The sequence below is a fragment of the Pangasianodon hypophthalmus genome, chromosome 11 (genome assembly GCF_027358585.1).
Source record: "Pangasianodon hypophthalmus isolate fPanHyp1 chromosome 11, fPanHyp1.pri, whole genome shotgun sequence".
NCBI lineage: Eukaryota > Metazoa > Chordata > Actinopteri > Siluriformes > Pangasiidae > Pangasianodon > Pangasianodon hypophthalmus.
In genome coordinates this window covers 23,303,398-23,319,108 of record NC_069720.1, presented here as the reverse complement: position 1 = coordinate 23,319,108, position 15,711 = coordinate 23,303,398, and the positions used below count along the sequence as shown (strand labels likewise).

The following is a 15,711-nucleotide window of genomic DNA, read 5'->3' as shown; positions in this document are numbered from 1 at the left end:
TGGTGTGTGTAGTCTACTTGGAATGACTGCTAATTACATACTTAAGGGTGTTTGAAACACATTACCAAAACCCTGGTTACATTTTGAATACTTTTTTGGCTTACAATAATGTAATATAATTGTTGGTCAACAACTATCATTGCAAATGGCTGATAAAATACCCATGAACTTAAGTGAAAAGATTTCTGTTGTTGCAGTACTATGAACAACTAGTTCCAAAACTATAGCTTCTCAGAAAACGTACTGCTAGAGACACATGCTCATATGTCACTCCTATGGGCCATTTAGAGTAGTCAGTCCACCTACTGGCATGTTTTAGGGGGTGGCAGGAAACCCGGAGGAAACCCACAGGGAGAACATGCAGAACTCCTCACACTGACCCAAGCACTGGATCGACTCGGGGGCCATGGAGCTCTGAGATGCTACCAGATGTGCCGGCACAGTGTCGCTCAAAACCAGCAAAGATCTGAGCACAGTCCGAAGATTTTACAGGTAGTTAATGTTGGGAAATTGGGGTAAATGTTTTGCTATTCAGTTTCTGAAATTGGAATTTTTGGGACCATACTTGCACACTTGCTACCCTAATTTTAAATATAATTAAAATATTATATTAAAATATTTCTTTAAATATATGGCCTTGTATTAGTTGAATGTTAGTGCTAGAGCAGGCTGAAGGTCAGTTGCCTCTCCTTGGGAGAGTGGAGGTGACTGTGGATTAGTGTGGGCTCTTTGCCTGATTGAATAATTAGAGGGCTATCAAGGAACAAAAAAAGTGGAGAGCAGTCAGCAGCTGTTTACCAAGTCAGTCTTCACCAAGACCCCACAGGGATGAACAGTTTCCCATGGCTCTGTACTACATCCTGGCTTTCTTTTTCCTCCTGGTAAGCGTTGTCTCGGAACCTTTCTGGTTTTGAGTGGTTAAGTCGGGTTAAAATATCTGAATAGGAGTTATTTTAGACACAATCTATTTTAGATAATATCAGAGGATGTATTTTTAAGATATCATCTTACCTATAAACGCTGGTTGATTTTCTGAGTTACTGAGCAAAGTACAGTACGGCATATTTGATTAAATTGCCTTTACTTTTGCTTTTGTTCCTGTGTCAGGAACACTTGTGGTGAGCATGAAGGGTACCTTAGTGAATGCGTCTTTGTGTCCAGTATGCTGCCAGTGACAGAGCCATAAGGTTTTGCATGCAAAGAGTCAGTACGAAGGACGTTTGATGCATATTTTCTTTTCTTTCGTAGTCGTGATACTGTTTGTAAGTTTAATGTTGTGAAAATGTAAATATATACTTTATGTGGTATTGCAGATTAAAAAAAAACAACAACAGTTAACTGGCCTGCAGGAAGTGGCTAAGCGCGAGCCCATGCTCTCTTTCACTCTCTGAAAAAAAAGTTGCTTGTTTGCATAACAAGAGTTATGATTTCATTAGGTTTCTCTCCAGGTTATGGTAGTTGAATGTTGGCATGACTTGGATAATACTGAATATGACTGCTGGCCAATAGCCGATCCAAATGATTACAACATGATCAGCTGTGGTGGTAAGTATAATCTTTTCAGATAAATTCACTATATTAATTTTGTATTAACTCAGTACTACTCTGAACTATGTGGAAACTATTATCGTTTGTTTCTCTGGATTATGCTATAACTATGCCAGATAGAAATGCCTGAGTGAATGCATATGCACTTCATCCATGCAGAGAAAGCTGACTGTAACTGCAGGAAAATGGCTAACCTATTTTAGTGTAGAGAACATTATCAGGTATCAGAGGAGGAGTAAAGTAACACAAATTAATTGATAATATTGTATTTGGCAAAGTAAAAACTGCTGATCAAAATGCAAGGTAATTAAAATTTGACTGCCAGACAGAAATTTGATGTTAAAAAATTTGATGTTTTGTCTTTTATCGGGAGTACCCAACATCAAACTTCCTTATCTCAGTTCATCTGCTTGAGGTTTTTGTATCTCCTTTACAGATACAGCAAGAATTTTGTTTCTGAATTTCCATTATCAAAGAAAATTCCTGCCACATGTTCCTTAACCAAATAGATCACAAATAGTTTTCACAATAAATATAACAGTCAAAAGCCAGCAGACATTTTTCAGGAGTTAATATTGCACAAAATTGTGCCCTTATGTTTACTTTGAGAGGATTTTATATCTTAGAAGTGTCATGAAGGTGAAAATATAACATGAACATTAAGAGGAAAAGACAGAAAATGTCATTAACTCCTTTCACAGGGTTAGAGATGGCCTGGGTGCAGCGTCCTCCAGAGAAAGTCACCGACGGGGAAGAGTTTAATGTCACCTATTCTGTCACAGCCTCAGATTCCTTTTATGAATATGCTGTCAAAAACCGGATCCTACACTTTAGGTGAGTAATCTTCATCCATCTATCCGTCCCATATTAATACACACTCACCATTCACTTTAATAGGAACACCTGTACACCTGCTCATTTATGCAGTATGCATTTCAGTTCATGAAAACATACACAGTATACCCTACAAATGGTGCACAATTATATCTTTACTGTAAGCTCTTAACAACTTACAACTGATTAGCTATTAGCTATTCTCATAATGCATGACTAACAGACTATGTGTGCCAGTGCACTCCTATGCAACCACTGCTCAGTTTTCTAAGTCAATAATTAACCAATAACACACTGACATACTTACCTTTAGAAACAGAGGCGCTGCAAGTCTGTTTCAGCTGGGGCCATGATAAATCAGCCCTCAATAGAGAGCATCTATCTCTCAAATCACAGAATGCAATAACCTAATGACAGACATTTGTGGCTAGCAAAACACACTTTTAATAACAATAATAATTGGATTGAAACTAAGATTTTGAAATTGAGCACTGCATTTTGTAATTTGAGGGTCACGGTGTCCACTAGTGATATTTTTTAGGATCACATCCAGAGTTTCTGAATTTGAAACAGTTTTATTTTAAAATGTTTAAGGACATCTATTCACCATGTGTCATATTGCTTTGTATTTGGCTCCATCCATCCTATCCTCAACTCAGTTTCCAATCCCTGGTGATGAAAACTTATGCTGCCACCACCATGCTTCATTGTCGGGATGGTGTTCTGGTCAGATAAGCAGGGTTGGGTTTTTGCCTTAGTGGCAAGATCAAAAAGTTAAATTTTGGTCTGAACAGACCAGAAAACCCTTTTCCACATGTTTCCACATGATACTATCCAAGTATCATTGTGTTCGTTACTTTGGTAATGTTACTTTTTGTGTATTAGTGCTGAAGTTAATAGTTTGTTCATATTAACTAATGCATTATATAATGTCAGTTAAGGAAACATTAATAAAAAGGCTTACCCTTTTTTGCAGTAATGTCTTTGTTTTAAAACTTTTTTAAAAAATGAAAAATATGGCAACTCCCACTCCAATTTCCTATTCCCTGCACCTCTAGTCAGATACTGTATATAAAATACAAGGTCTTCAGAATAACTTCAAATCATGCCCTTTTGAGCGCTGCTCCCCTCTTGACAGTTTTGATTGGACACTTGAATCAAGGAAACACAATTCAAAAAGTCCTCAAGAGCATTTTAATAACTAACGTCTAACCACGGGTCCCAGCCTAATGCCAGATATTTCTTGCATTTCTCTTACAGTAATGCTTCAGAGGCTAAAAGATTTTGCTACGAACATGAATGTCCCTCTAACTGGAACAACGCCAATGAGCAAAACTGCTGCGTGTATCATGCCAACATCCACTCTTGTCCCCTTGCTCTTATGGTCAGTCAATCATTATGTGCTACTCTTAAGCACTGCACCCACTGTAAAATATAAACAGTTCATCTGCTGAGAAAGCAATAAGCAATGTGCTGCTTAAAATATATGTACTAGGTTGCTATAATCAATCTAAAGCAAGTCTAATTATTTAAGAAGTTACTTTTGACCAAAAGATGCAACTAATTTTGTATAATACGAGTATTATTAGAGAACGACCTACTCTTTCTGCCCTTCTCTTTTTTTCTTGAATTCTTTAACTTGATAGCCAGTTGAAAACACCTTAAGCTTGTAGTTATACATTGACTATGGTAAAATAGTTTGCATAGTTTGTTTGCTCAGCACTATGCACAAGATCAGACACTGGTAGAACACTGTATGATATGACTAACCCCAAAACACCAAGATTGCACCAAGATTGTAGAGGGACTGGATTAACTTTAATCACTCAATTACCCTAATATTAAAGACAACATAAATTGCTGTATATTATCACAGAGAGGCATTTGTGGTCCTTGGATCCCAGATGATGGCGAGATTGTCACTCATACTGTTTCTAAAGCAGGCAAGATGACTCAGCTTCTCTGGACCTCAAAGGTGACCCAAAAACCTCTATGTTTGTGCTCATTCATGTTACTCTTCATGTTTGTGATCATTCATGTTACTCTTTGTCCACATGTGATAACATCATTCCATTTTGATAATAACCAAGCCTGCATGATAGTGCATCAGTTGTGATTCTCATTGCACAGGTGGTGCTTGTGCACTTGGGAGTCACATCAGTCATTGCCCATATCAAGGTAGGACAGATGCATGCTGCACTGGAGGCCAAGGTCCTTGTCGTTAGTGCCCAAGGTTGGTAGTCTTTACATTAGGTCCTTTACAGTGTTCTATTTACAATAAAAATAAAATTGCATCTCAGTAATTGTAATATTGTGAATCTCTGTTGCTCTCTTTGTCTATCTCTGTGGGTCAGTCTGTGGAGATGACATCTGTGAGTTAGACGAGAGCTGTCTCAACTGTCCTGCAGACTGTGGTGTCTGTCCTATGGCCACGTCCATCAAGGTTGCCATTGGACTGCCAGTTGCCCTGATCTGTACTGGCTTCATCTTAACTGTAGTGGTGAGGAACCTCATATTATGCTACTGTCAACATACTGCTATTACAATCACTAAATAAATTACAAAAGCAAGTTAGCTTTCCTCATTAAAGAGATTTATTATTTGAAAAAAGCATCTTATGGAATAGCCAGTAAATGAGCATTAGAATATTATTAGCAGTAAAATGCTATATATTAAAAATCGTACTTCTTTCTAAAGAAATTCTGTGTTTTAATCATTACACTATAACCTCTCCATAGTGGCTGCAATATCAGAAGCAGAAGATGTTTTGGGATGAGAGTTGGATAATCAATTACAATAATATAATGTTTGGTAAGATCTTCCAGGACCATCATAAATAAGTAAACTTCACCAGGTACTTTTATTGTGCAGTCGAATCAGTCTGATGAACAGAGATTTTATGGTCTGTCTTTTAATTAGTGGATGGATGCACAGTATAATTGAAAAGGTTTGGTAGGGAGTGTGTGTTTATCAGACTGTTTTGGCTGTGCAATAAAGGTTTCTCAAGGTGGTGACAGCTTTGTGGTGCTCACAGGCAAAGCATGCTACATGGGCTTCTGTAGCACAACAAGTCTACAGCCAGTGAAGAGCAACTCCAGCATCAGCCGGGCCACAGATGTCACAGTGTGCACAGTGGTGAACACCAGCTTCAAGCCAGGCTTCATTCAGCCAGGCATCTAGTGAGTAGTAGCAAGTTACTGTATTTTAATGTGGTCTCACACAAGGTGGAATCTAATCTACGTGTCGTTCTTGTTAGTGATGGAAGGACTGTGGCTGTGAAACACATCCAGAAGAAGCACTTCACGCTCTCCAAAACAATCCGGAAAGAAGTGAAAGAAGTAAGGTCAGTAGTCCTTAGTGCTTAATAATCCTTACTATTCCTACTTTATGATTTTCCAAGTAGGCTTGTGTGGCAGTGAATACGTCAGGAAGTATAAGAAGCATTGCAAGACATGGGATTTCCAAATCCCTATTATAACTCAGTATACATATGTAACAAAATATGTGGGATATGTACGTTTGTGATTTAGAAATGAAATATTTCTTTCATATCACATTGCATTCATGGCTCCATTTGATTCCTACAAGTCTATTTTCACAAAATGGTTGTTCTCAATTAGGGAACTAGATCATCCAAATCTGGCTAAGTTTATTGGAGGCTCCATCGAAGTCCCATACATTTGCATCATTACAGAATATTGTCCTAAAGGAAGCCTGGCTGATGTTCTTTTGAATGAAGATATTCCTATCAACTGGGGCTTTCGGTAAATCTTTCATTGTTTTTTTTCCCTCAAATGAGCTACTAATAGAAGCAGAATGTGCTTTTCATCTGTTTCTTGGCCTCTGTTTTTCCTCAGCTTATCATTTGCCACTGATATCGCCCGTGGGATGGCGTATCTCCACCAACACAAAATGTTCCATGGACGACTTCATTCTCGCAACTGTGTTGTTGACGATCGCTGGGTCTGCAAAATATCAGGTTAAAAAAAAAAAAGCCACCTGTAAAAAACACTTTCCTTTTCTGTAGTGTTTTCACTCAATGGTTTTTATGTTCTGTAAGAAATATGTCTTACAAATCCTGATAAATACCAAATTCCTCCATGTCTACACAGACTATGGTTTGATGGCCTATAGAAAAGAGGACTCAGAAGTACTAAGCAGCACCTTCCACTGTGGAGACCTCTGCCGCATTTACTCTCCGCCTGAGGTTTTGTTGGGTAACACTAACACCAACACTGCTGCAGCTGATGTGTACAGGTGAGAATTATATTGTGAAAACTGCATGCGGACTCAGAAATGTGACAACATCCCTTTACTGATTACATTTGGCATAAAAAGATTGATCAGTTTTCACTATATCAATCAATACAGGTTATATGTATTAATGCTATATACACTAGAGCCTGTAAGTAACCGAGCAGTTTGTTCAATACAGGGGTAAGGACAGACCGCCCGAATGTATTATGGATTTGCATCCATATTAGGTTAGCCAAAGGGATTATAGACAGGTATTTATGAAAACGTGGGTCATGGCCAAATTGATGATACATGATCTGAAATTAAACAGGGAGCACTGTGGCAGGCTAGGCGTTGTTGTAGCTTGAGCTTGGATTACTGTCTTTGTGGTGTTTCTCATGTTTTCCTAATGTCTGCGTTGGTTTTTCTTCAGGTTATCCAGTTTCTTCCAACTTCCCAAAAAGTATTCTGGCAGCTCTAAATTGCCCCTGTGTGTGTGTGTGTTGTATCCAGGGTGTATTCTGCCTCATGTTCCGAATTCACCTTGACCCTGACCAGGATAAAGCAGTTACTCAAAATTAAATGAACCAAATATCATCATGCTTTGTACTTGGATGAAAGTAGTGTTTCCCTAAATAACCAGGGGATTCTGGTCATTAAGTGAAGTGAAGTGATGTGTGGCCAAGTATGGTGACCCATACTCAGAATTTGTGCTCTGCATTTAACCCATCCAAGTGCACACACACACTGTGAACACACACACCCGGAGCAGTGGGCAGCCTTTTTTGCTGCGGCGCCCGGGGGGCAGTTGGGGGTTCGGTGCCTTGCTCAAGGGTCTCACCTCAGTCGTGGTACTGAGGGTGGGGAGAGCGCTGGTCATTCACTCCCCCCACCTACAATCCCTGCTGGACCTGAGACTCGAACCCACAACCTTCGGGTTGCAAGTCCGACTCTCTAGCCATTAGGCTTGAAAAACACAATTTTGGCTAGTATTCTATATTCACAGTCCTTTAATTAAACCATATCAGATGCTTCTGTTCACTTCTAAATACATTTCATTTCTGCTCTTAGCAGTCACACCATCTATACTACCAAAAGCAGTCAAGTCAACTTACAGCCATATGTAGTAAACCTCTGCTAATATGTCTCTACATATAATATGTAAAATAACAAATATTGTGTCACTATCTAAATCCAAACTATTATATATTGCATTGTAAACACTTTAAAGACTTCAGTCAATATTAGTCAACCAATCACTTTTTGAACTTTTTTAAAAATACTTACCAGATTTTACATCTAGTGTATTTAATAGATGAACTTATGGAAAAGAATAGATTAAAAAAAAAGAAGAAGAAGAAGAAGGTGCCATGGTTGCACTTCTGGCTCATTTTTGTTGCAAATTTACTTTAACAGGTAAATTACCAAACCATAACTCAGTCCAGGAGACTCAGTCTTGGGTTTTACAGTACAATAAACACTGTTATCACTAAAACACACATCTAAAGACGCACAGCATCCTGTATATACATCCTGGAGTCTCCTAAGATAAAGGGTAAAATGCTGTTAATGGTGTGAAATCAATATTTTCTTTTCTTATACCTCTAGCTATTCCATTATCTTGGTGGAGATAGCCACACGCAGTGACCTTATCTCAGTAAGTATTGAGGAGTGGAGGAATCAATATTAGACAGGTATTAGGCTATGGATGGTAATTGTGTTTTTCCCCTGAAATTGCAGCAGGCACAAACTGAACCTGTGAAGCTTGATATTATGTGGCGTCCACCTCTTCCTGAACTGAAAGCTGGGAAATCAGACAGCGACTGCCCTAATCAAGTGGAGTACTGTGAGGTTTGTTCCTGATTATTCAGTTACTGCAAGATAAAACAATCTGTGGTTGATGACATGAAGAAAATGTTGATCCTATCATCAGGTGTTTATGCATACATTTACATTTGAGGCATAAAAAAATAACCAACAACCAGCATGAGTGTTGCATTTTCCAGAATTCAAACTCCCATCTATTATATAAGTGTGAACACATTTGCTTTGGCACATGTAAAGAATTTGCTCTATGCTTTCTTTGATATTGTTAAAAGATAGTGGTGGAGAAAATCTCACTTAATGCCTGTGCATTATCATAATTATAGTTGATTAAGAAGTGCTGGTCCCACAGTGTCACCACCAGGCCAACATTTGAGCAGGTGAAAAAGATGCTGGATAAAATGAACCCACACAAAGTCAGTCCTGTTGATATGATGATGAACCTGGTAAGAGTCTGTAATCTAACACAATTAGCAACATCTTATTTAATATTGTCCAATATTGCAAAGAATGAATCAACCCTTACACAACCTATCAGATAAACATTTCATTTGTGTTCATCTATGACAATGTAAATAAGTTAGATCAATGTTTTTATTGTGCTTCTAGATGGAAAAATACAGTAAGCATTTGGAGGCTATAGTTGCTGAGAGAACCCAAGATCTTCTCCAGGAGAAACAGAAGACAGACCGGCTGCTTTATAGTACATCCAGAGTGCTTTCTCATTAGTCTTCCTTCACATATCAAATTAAAACTGGCATGAAGCTCCTAAATTGACTGTTCATATGTCTAACAAAAGTTTGTTCTACAGCTGCCATCTAGTGGAAAGATAAAGGCTTCTATTGTTACTGCAAGTTAAACATTGGGAGTGTAATATTGTTAGTCAGGAGAACCATTGTAGGAAATTGCTTAGTAAAGCTCAGGCAGCAGCACAGTTAAATAAATAAAAATATATATATTCTTTAGGTTACATACAACAAGATCTTCTGCGGAAGAAGATTTAATTGTAATTTTGAGTTGTGACCTCTGTGTGGTTTCATTATGTGATAGGTATGCTACCTAAACCAGTGGCTGATGATCTTAGACAAGGACGCACAGCGGAGGCACAAAGCTACGCTAGTGCTACTGTATATTTCAGGCAAGTGTCATAATAATGAGCGATCAGTTTGTACTGTTAAATGAAGGTCCATTCACAAGTGATAGCTAAGTTTACACACAATTACTTATCTATGAGTTTCTTTCTTCTTTTGGGCAGTGACATAGTGGGTTTTACTCAGCTCTCTGGCTCCAGCACCCCCCACCAGGTAGTAGATTTCCTCAATAAACTTTACACCACTTTTGACGACATCATTGACAACTATGACGTGTACAAAGTGGAAACTATTGGAGATGCTTGTGAGTCTGGCGACAAGAATTTTTTGCTGTTTTCATCTCTACCCATATGAGATTTCATATTATCGTAGGTAGATTATATTCAGGTACCATTCCTAACTAACACAGTTTTTTTTTAACCTTTTAGATATGGTAGTATCTGGTGTACCAAATGAGAATGGCATCAATCATGCAGGTGAAATTGCCAGCATGGCCCTGGATTTGATCAGCGTTTGCAATGCGTTTAAAATCCCACACAAGCCTACTACCCAGCTGAAGATACGAGCTGGCATACACTCAGGTCAGCATGTTTTTACAGTAATAATAACTCCTTGAATTCCCTGTAAGAAAGACTAGTATACAAACATCATAGTGGCTTGTAGAATCATTCGCTGAAACTACAGTGACTCACAGGTTTATGACTATATAACAACATGCAAACAGTACTTGTAACATATCCTGATAAACAGCTACAGGCATGATTATACTGTGTGCCACATCCTTATTGTCACTTGACTGAGCTAGGTCCGGTTTCCTTTAGAACAGTAAATTAGCATTCACATGCTTTATTTTCTTTACCTGACCAAGTTGACTTGGCTTTGGGAGGGCTATCATCAATTCTTCTTGTGCTATTAAAATGGTTTCTGTTTTGCAGTCTGTTCCTATACTGTTCCTTTCAAAGAAGTCAAACTGGTCTTGGAAAATTACTTCTCATTTGCAATTCAGAGAAAATATTTGCCTTGATGCCACTGTGCAGTCAGCCAACCATGTATCAATAGGACAATGCAGAAAATCATGCAGACAGAGGTCAACAACTTCAGTTAATATTGACATCAGAAAGTGCTAATCTCCTGGGACTTTGATGCAAAGCAAGGTGTCTAGAGTTTACACAGACCAGATGATGTTTTTCCAACGTTCATCTGTCCAGTTTAGATGAGCCTGTGTCCACTGTGCCCTCAGATTCCTGGTCTTATCCTGATAGGAGTGGAACCTGATGGTGTCTTCTGCTGTTGTGGCCTATCAACCTGAAGCTTTGATGTGTTATCTGTTCTGAGATACTTTTCTGCTCACCACGGTTGTAAAGAGTGGTTATTTGAGTTACAGTAGCCTTCCTTCAAACCAGCCCATCTGGTCTGCCAAGTCACTGAGATCCCTTTTTTCCCCCATTCTGATGTTTGTTGTGAACATTAGCTGAAGCTCTTGACCTGCATGACTTTATGCATTGCGCTGCTAACAAATGATTAGGTGATTGGATAATTGCATGAAAGACAGGTGCACAGCTGTTCCTATTAAAGTGGCTGGTGAGTGTGTGTACTGCATGGTTTGATCTGGCTTTTACAGGGCCTGTAGTGGCTGGAGTGGTTGGTACCAAAATGCCACGCTACTGTTTATTTGGAGACACTGTGAACACAGCATCCCGCATGGAGTCCACCAGTGAAGGTAACTGAAACAAGGGTTAATGTTCAAAATACATGACAACCACTGATTCTATTTAATGTGTGTTTTAATGACTATTATGCACTCTTAATGGGGACAACATAAATTTACTTTTACATTCAGCAGATATAGGAACAGACAAAGTGTTGCACAAATAAGTTTCCATCTATGGACCAGAAAGATGTGCAAAACAGTTGTAGGAAGAACTGCTAGCACTCAGCAGTGATCCATATGATACAAATGTTGTAATAGTAATTGTAATTTAAGAAAGAAAAAAGGACATTTCTAACAGGTTGTCATGCATGTTACTTACAGTTGAATAAAAATGTACAGGTGCACAGTTACATGTAATTTTCATTTCTTTTTTCATCTTTTTACATCTTGCAGCTTTAAAGATTCAGTGTAGTGAATCTACAGCTGATCTGCTGCACACTATAGGAGGATATGTGCTGGTCTGCCGTGGCACTCTGAATGTGAAGGTAATGTAAAAGTAACAGCTTTCACTCGTTTTATGGGTTTGATAGGAGGGATATTTGAAAACAATTTCTGTAGTATTTAGTGTTTGATTTAGTATTCTTTTGGTAGAAAAAAAATTAAATTAGCATAAAAATGATGCACTTGTTTAGCTCTTGTTTGTTCTTTGTCAGCAAAACTACAAATACAAAAAATCACTGAGGTCCAAATAAAAATGTTAGAAACTACATAGATAGTTGTAACTGATTTGCATGGATTGAGAATTCATTTAAAAAAATAAAATCTGCCCTAAAAGTAGTACTGTATTCGACTAGGTCATAACTGTAATTTCCAACTTCTGACTAGGAAAAAAAACAAAGAAAATGCCCCCTCAACTTGAAATTCCTACTCAGGTACACAGGATGGTCTCCTCAAGTCTGAGTTCAGCAAGTGAAGTCAAATCAACATGGCTGCTCACAGCATCAGCAGTAAACAATGTGGCACTTCTTACCTTTAAACGAGTTATGCTATGTATACAAGTATTTACTTTAGATCAATCAACATACAGACATATTCGCTTGTTAAATCTATAGCACTGACTATACAGATCACTGTTTTGAGGAAGAAATTATACATCATTCATCACAGCTAGCAGGCTTGCTTGTTTCTATCAAAAGACAAACATGGAGGCATCCATGTTTTTCCCCCACTTTGTAGCTTGAATGCACCAAGGTTGAAAATAACATAACTTCAAGCTCTGAATTCCCACTTCTGAGGTAAGTCAAATGCAGCAAAAGATCTGAAGGCCCTAGCCCTAGCTAAGCAATTAGATCCTGACTTCAGCTGGCTTCTACAACCACTTTTATTATTCACTAACCAGTACACCTGCCTCCCTTCCCACCATCATTCTTCTATACACTGCAGTATCAGCTGAGGTTTACTGTTTGCCTGCTCTTCTTTGTTTTACAGGGCAAAGGAGACATGACAACGTGGTGGCTGGAAACAAAAAGGGGCCCCACAGATCTACTTCATGATGAAGAGCCACAGAAAGGGCCTGTCCCAGTTAGCAACTAAGCACAAACTCCATACAAGTTATGTTCATTGCCATGTTCTGTATTAGTATGAGGATTATGTAAGGTATTGTAGATACATATTCTGATCTGTATGCATGTGATTTCCTGTTACAAACTGTGAGGTGATGTTAGTGTATTGGAAGTAACAAAGTAATTGCAACATTCTTGGATTTGGCAACCTCTCTGGTAGAAATATTGCTTGAAGAATGACGTTTTATAAAGTCAGGGTGGCCATGTGCAAACAGAGTGGGACTAGAACAAGGGAATCTTATCTTATCTTATCTTATCTTATCTTATCTCCATCAATGTCCATTTCCTATCCCTACTATTTTTTTTTTTAGCTTGAACATGATTTACACCACAGGATATAATGGTGGTTGGCATTTATTACATTGTCATCATACTGTAGGAGCCTAACCTTCTTGGTTGTGGTATAATGATTGATATGTGGTACCTGCTGATAAATCTGAAAGCTCCAACTTTCAATAACACTTTAATGCTTTCCAGGGTGTCTTTCAGCAGCGTAAACACCATGTTTTGTAGTTGTTGTCTTGTTATAATGATATTCAATATTATTAAAAATATTAATTATTTATTTTTCAAAAGGCACCTATTCCAGCTTTTGGTCTTCTAAAATGAGACACATTTCTTAGTGTCATTGTGCATTTAGAAACAATTTTCCAGCTTTCAATGGTTGGGTTACATTATTTTGTAAATATCTGTGATTGTTTACAATTTGCCTGTTGGTTAACTGTAATGTTAAGTATTGTACTATTCACATACAGCTTATTGATAAAAAGTTTAAAATTGAAATGAATAATTATTATTATTGCATGCTGTTGTATTTACATTAATAAAAATTTCTGATCTATTCTATAGACTATGCAACAATATTTCATAGATGTTTTATTAATAATAAAAGATAAATATATGTATTATTAAAAATAGATGTATTAATAATAATAATAATAATAATAATAAAAGCTGCAAGCAGCATTTTCGGGGGCCAAGCACCCAGACTCGATGAGCCACACATTCACTGACACGCTACAATTGTTGCCTAAGCAATCAAAGGAAAGCAGAGCCATAACTTTAGGCAAAGGGATTCAAGAGTGATTTGTAGTTTCACTCATGATGTGTACGTCGTGACCACGGACAGTGGTGGAATTCTCTGATTGTAGGAGGAAAGGTCTAGATTGGACAGCAGGGTGGCATTGCTGCAGCATTGTTTAGACAGGTGTCAAGATGATGTGAGCCTAATGTGGTGAAGATTGGACAACATTTGGAGGAGGATCAGTAAAAATGGCTGTTATTGTAACTTTTGACCAGTAGGTGGCGCTATCACGAAATTTGTTGCATAGCCTCAGGTCGTGGTCCTGAGGCTGCCTACCAAGATTTGTGTCAGTGCACAAAGTTGTTGCTGAGATACAGCCTCACTTCCTGTTTGGCGGCTTTGCCATCAGATTCGTTGGCCCATTATGGGCAAACCCTTTGGACTATTCAAAATTCTTTTGAGAATTTTTGTGAGGCTTACTCTGAAGATGATGTGTGCCAAATTTGGTGATGATTGGACAAAATTTTTAGGAGGAGTATTGAAAAAACTGTATTTGACAAAATCCAAGATGGTGGAAAATCTAATTATACACAATCTATTGCATTGAACCCGTCTCGACCCAGGGAATCCAGGGATGCCTGGATTCCCTTGTTTTTTGCACACACGGTTCAAAAGTTATGACCATAGATGTACTTCCAAATTAGGCCTAAATTTGACCTGATGGTGGCACTACAGCATTGGCAACACTTGGCCCAAATTTGATCAGAATGTTCCTTAGATCCTCCCCAATCAGTGTGCCAAATTTCACAACTTTTTACCAGATGGTTCTATGGGCTCCCTTAGACAACCTAGCCAGAAGAAGAAGAAGAAGAAGAAAACATAGAATAACAATACACACCTTTGGTGCTTGGCCCCCTAATAATAACAAGGTGCAATATTCTGCACCCTAGCATTATTTCATAAACAGACATCATGTTAATTTTGTTGAGAACACATTTGACTCACAATTCCAAAGTGCTTAAAAATTTGACATTACATGTATTCGAATAACTTGCGTAATGCACAATTAGAGCCAAAACATCTGTTAAATATAATGTTGAAACCAGTGTTTTGCAATGACTAAGTCTTGGATCAGCTCAGATTTGGAGCCAACTGAAAACCAATGGTCTGAATTGTAGAGTTCGAAGTCCACATGCAGAAACCAAAGACCATAAAGGATCCTAAAGTGTTCTGCATAGAGGAGTGGACCAAGATCTCTCTGCAAGTATCCACTTCACCTTATTTCTCACATTTTGCATTGTGTTTTTGGGTTCAGCAGAATTGGTCGCAAAGTACACTATATGGCCAAAAGTATACGGACACCTGACCATCACACTCATATGTGGTTCTTCCCCAAACTGTTGCCACAAAGTTAGAAGCACACAATCATATAGTATGTGTTTGCTCCATGAAGCGAGCTCCATGAAGACATGGTGTGTTAAGGTTGGAGTGGAAGAACTGGAGTGTCCTGCACAGAGCCCTGACCTCAACCCCACTGAACACCTTTGGGATGAACTGAGACAATGACTGAACCCCAGACCTCCTAACTTGACATCACTAATGCTCTTGTAGCTGAATGAACACAAATCCCCACAGCCACGCTCCAAAATCTAGTGGAAAGCCTTCTCAGAGGGGAAACTGATTCCATATTAATGGAATGGGATGTTTAACAAGCCCATATGGGTGTGATGGTCAGCATTTCATTTAGTCATTTCCACTGTAGGTTTTTAGTGTATTAACTAATGTGTAATATTATAAATAATATGTAATATTACTATAATAAATAATAGTATTATTATAAATAATGTAGGGGGTGGGGGTGGGGGGTGACATGGTGGCTTA

At 38.3% G+C, this 15,711-nt stretch overlaps 1 protein-coding gene across 1 annotated transcript; it reads left to right on the top strand.

The window, feature by feature from the left end:
• The first annotated feature begins 793 nt into the window (after positions 1-793).
• On the top strand, positions 794-13,550 carry LOC113533698 (atrial natriuretic peptide receptor 2). The gene is made up of 23 exons (XM_026925972.3): positions 794-881; positions 1,449-1,545; positions 2,250-2,382; positions 3,643-3,766; positions 4,259-4,357; positions 4,513-4,615; positions 4,737-4,882; positions 5,121-5,193; positions 5,417-5,561; positions 5,639-5,725; positions 6,003-6,146; positions 6,240-6,361; positions 6,495-6,639; positions 8,227-8,275; positions 8,359-8,469; positions 8,769-8,888; positions 9,052-9,145; positions 9,493-9,580; positions 9,698-9,837; positions 9,962-10,114; positions 11,155-11,253; positions 11,638-11,729; positions 12,673-13,550. Exons 1-23 carry the CDS (start codon positions 843-845, stop codon positions 12,775-12,777), a joined length of 2,508 nt encoding a protein of 835 aa, XP_026781773.2. The 5' UTR covers positions 794-842; the 3' UTR covers positions 12,778-13,550.
• Positions 13,551-15,711: the final 2,161 nt, after the last annotated feature.

What these genes read in the sequence shown, in the direction of transcription:
- LOC113533698 (XM_026925972.3), top strand. Translation starts at nt 843, where the DNA reads ATGGCTCTGTACTACATCCTGGCTTTCTTTTTCCTCCTG. An exon ending in TGGCTTTCTTTTTCCTCCTG is followed by an intron (nt 882 to 1,448) that starts GTAAGCGTTGTC and finishes GTTTCTCTCCAG; the next exon opens with GTTATGGTAGTTGAATGTTG. An exon ending in CATGGAGTCCACCAGTGAAG is followed by an intron (nt 11,254 to 11,637) that starts GTAACTGAAACA and finishes TACATCTTGCAG; the next exon opens with CTTTAAAGATTCAGTGTAGT.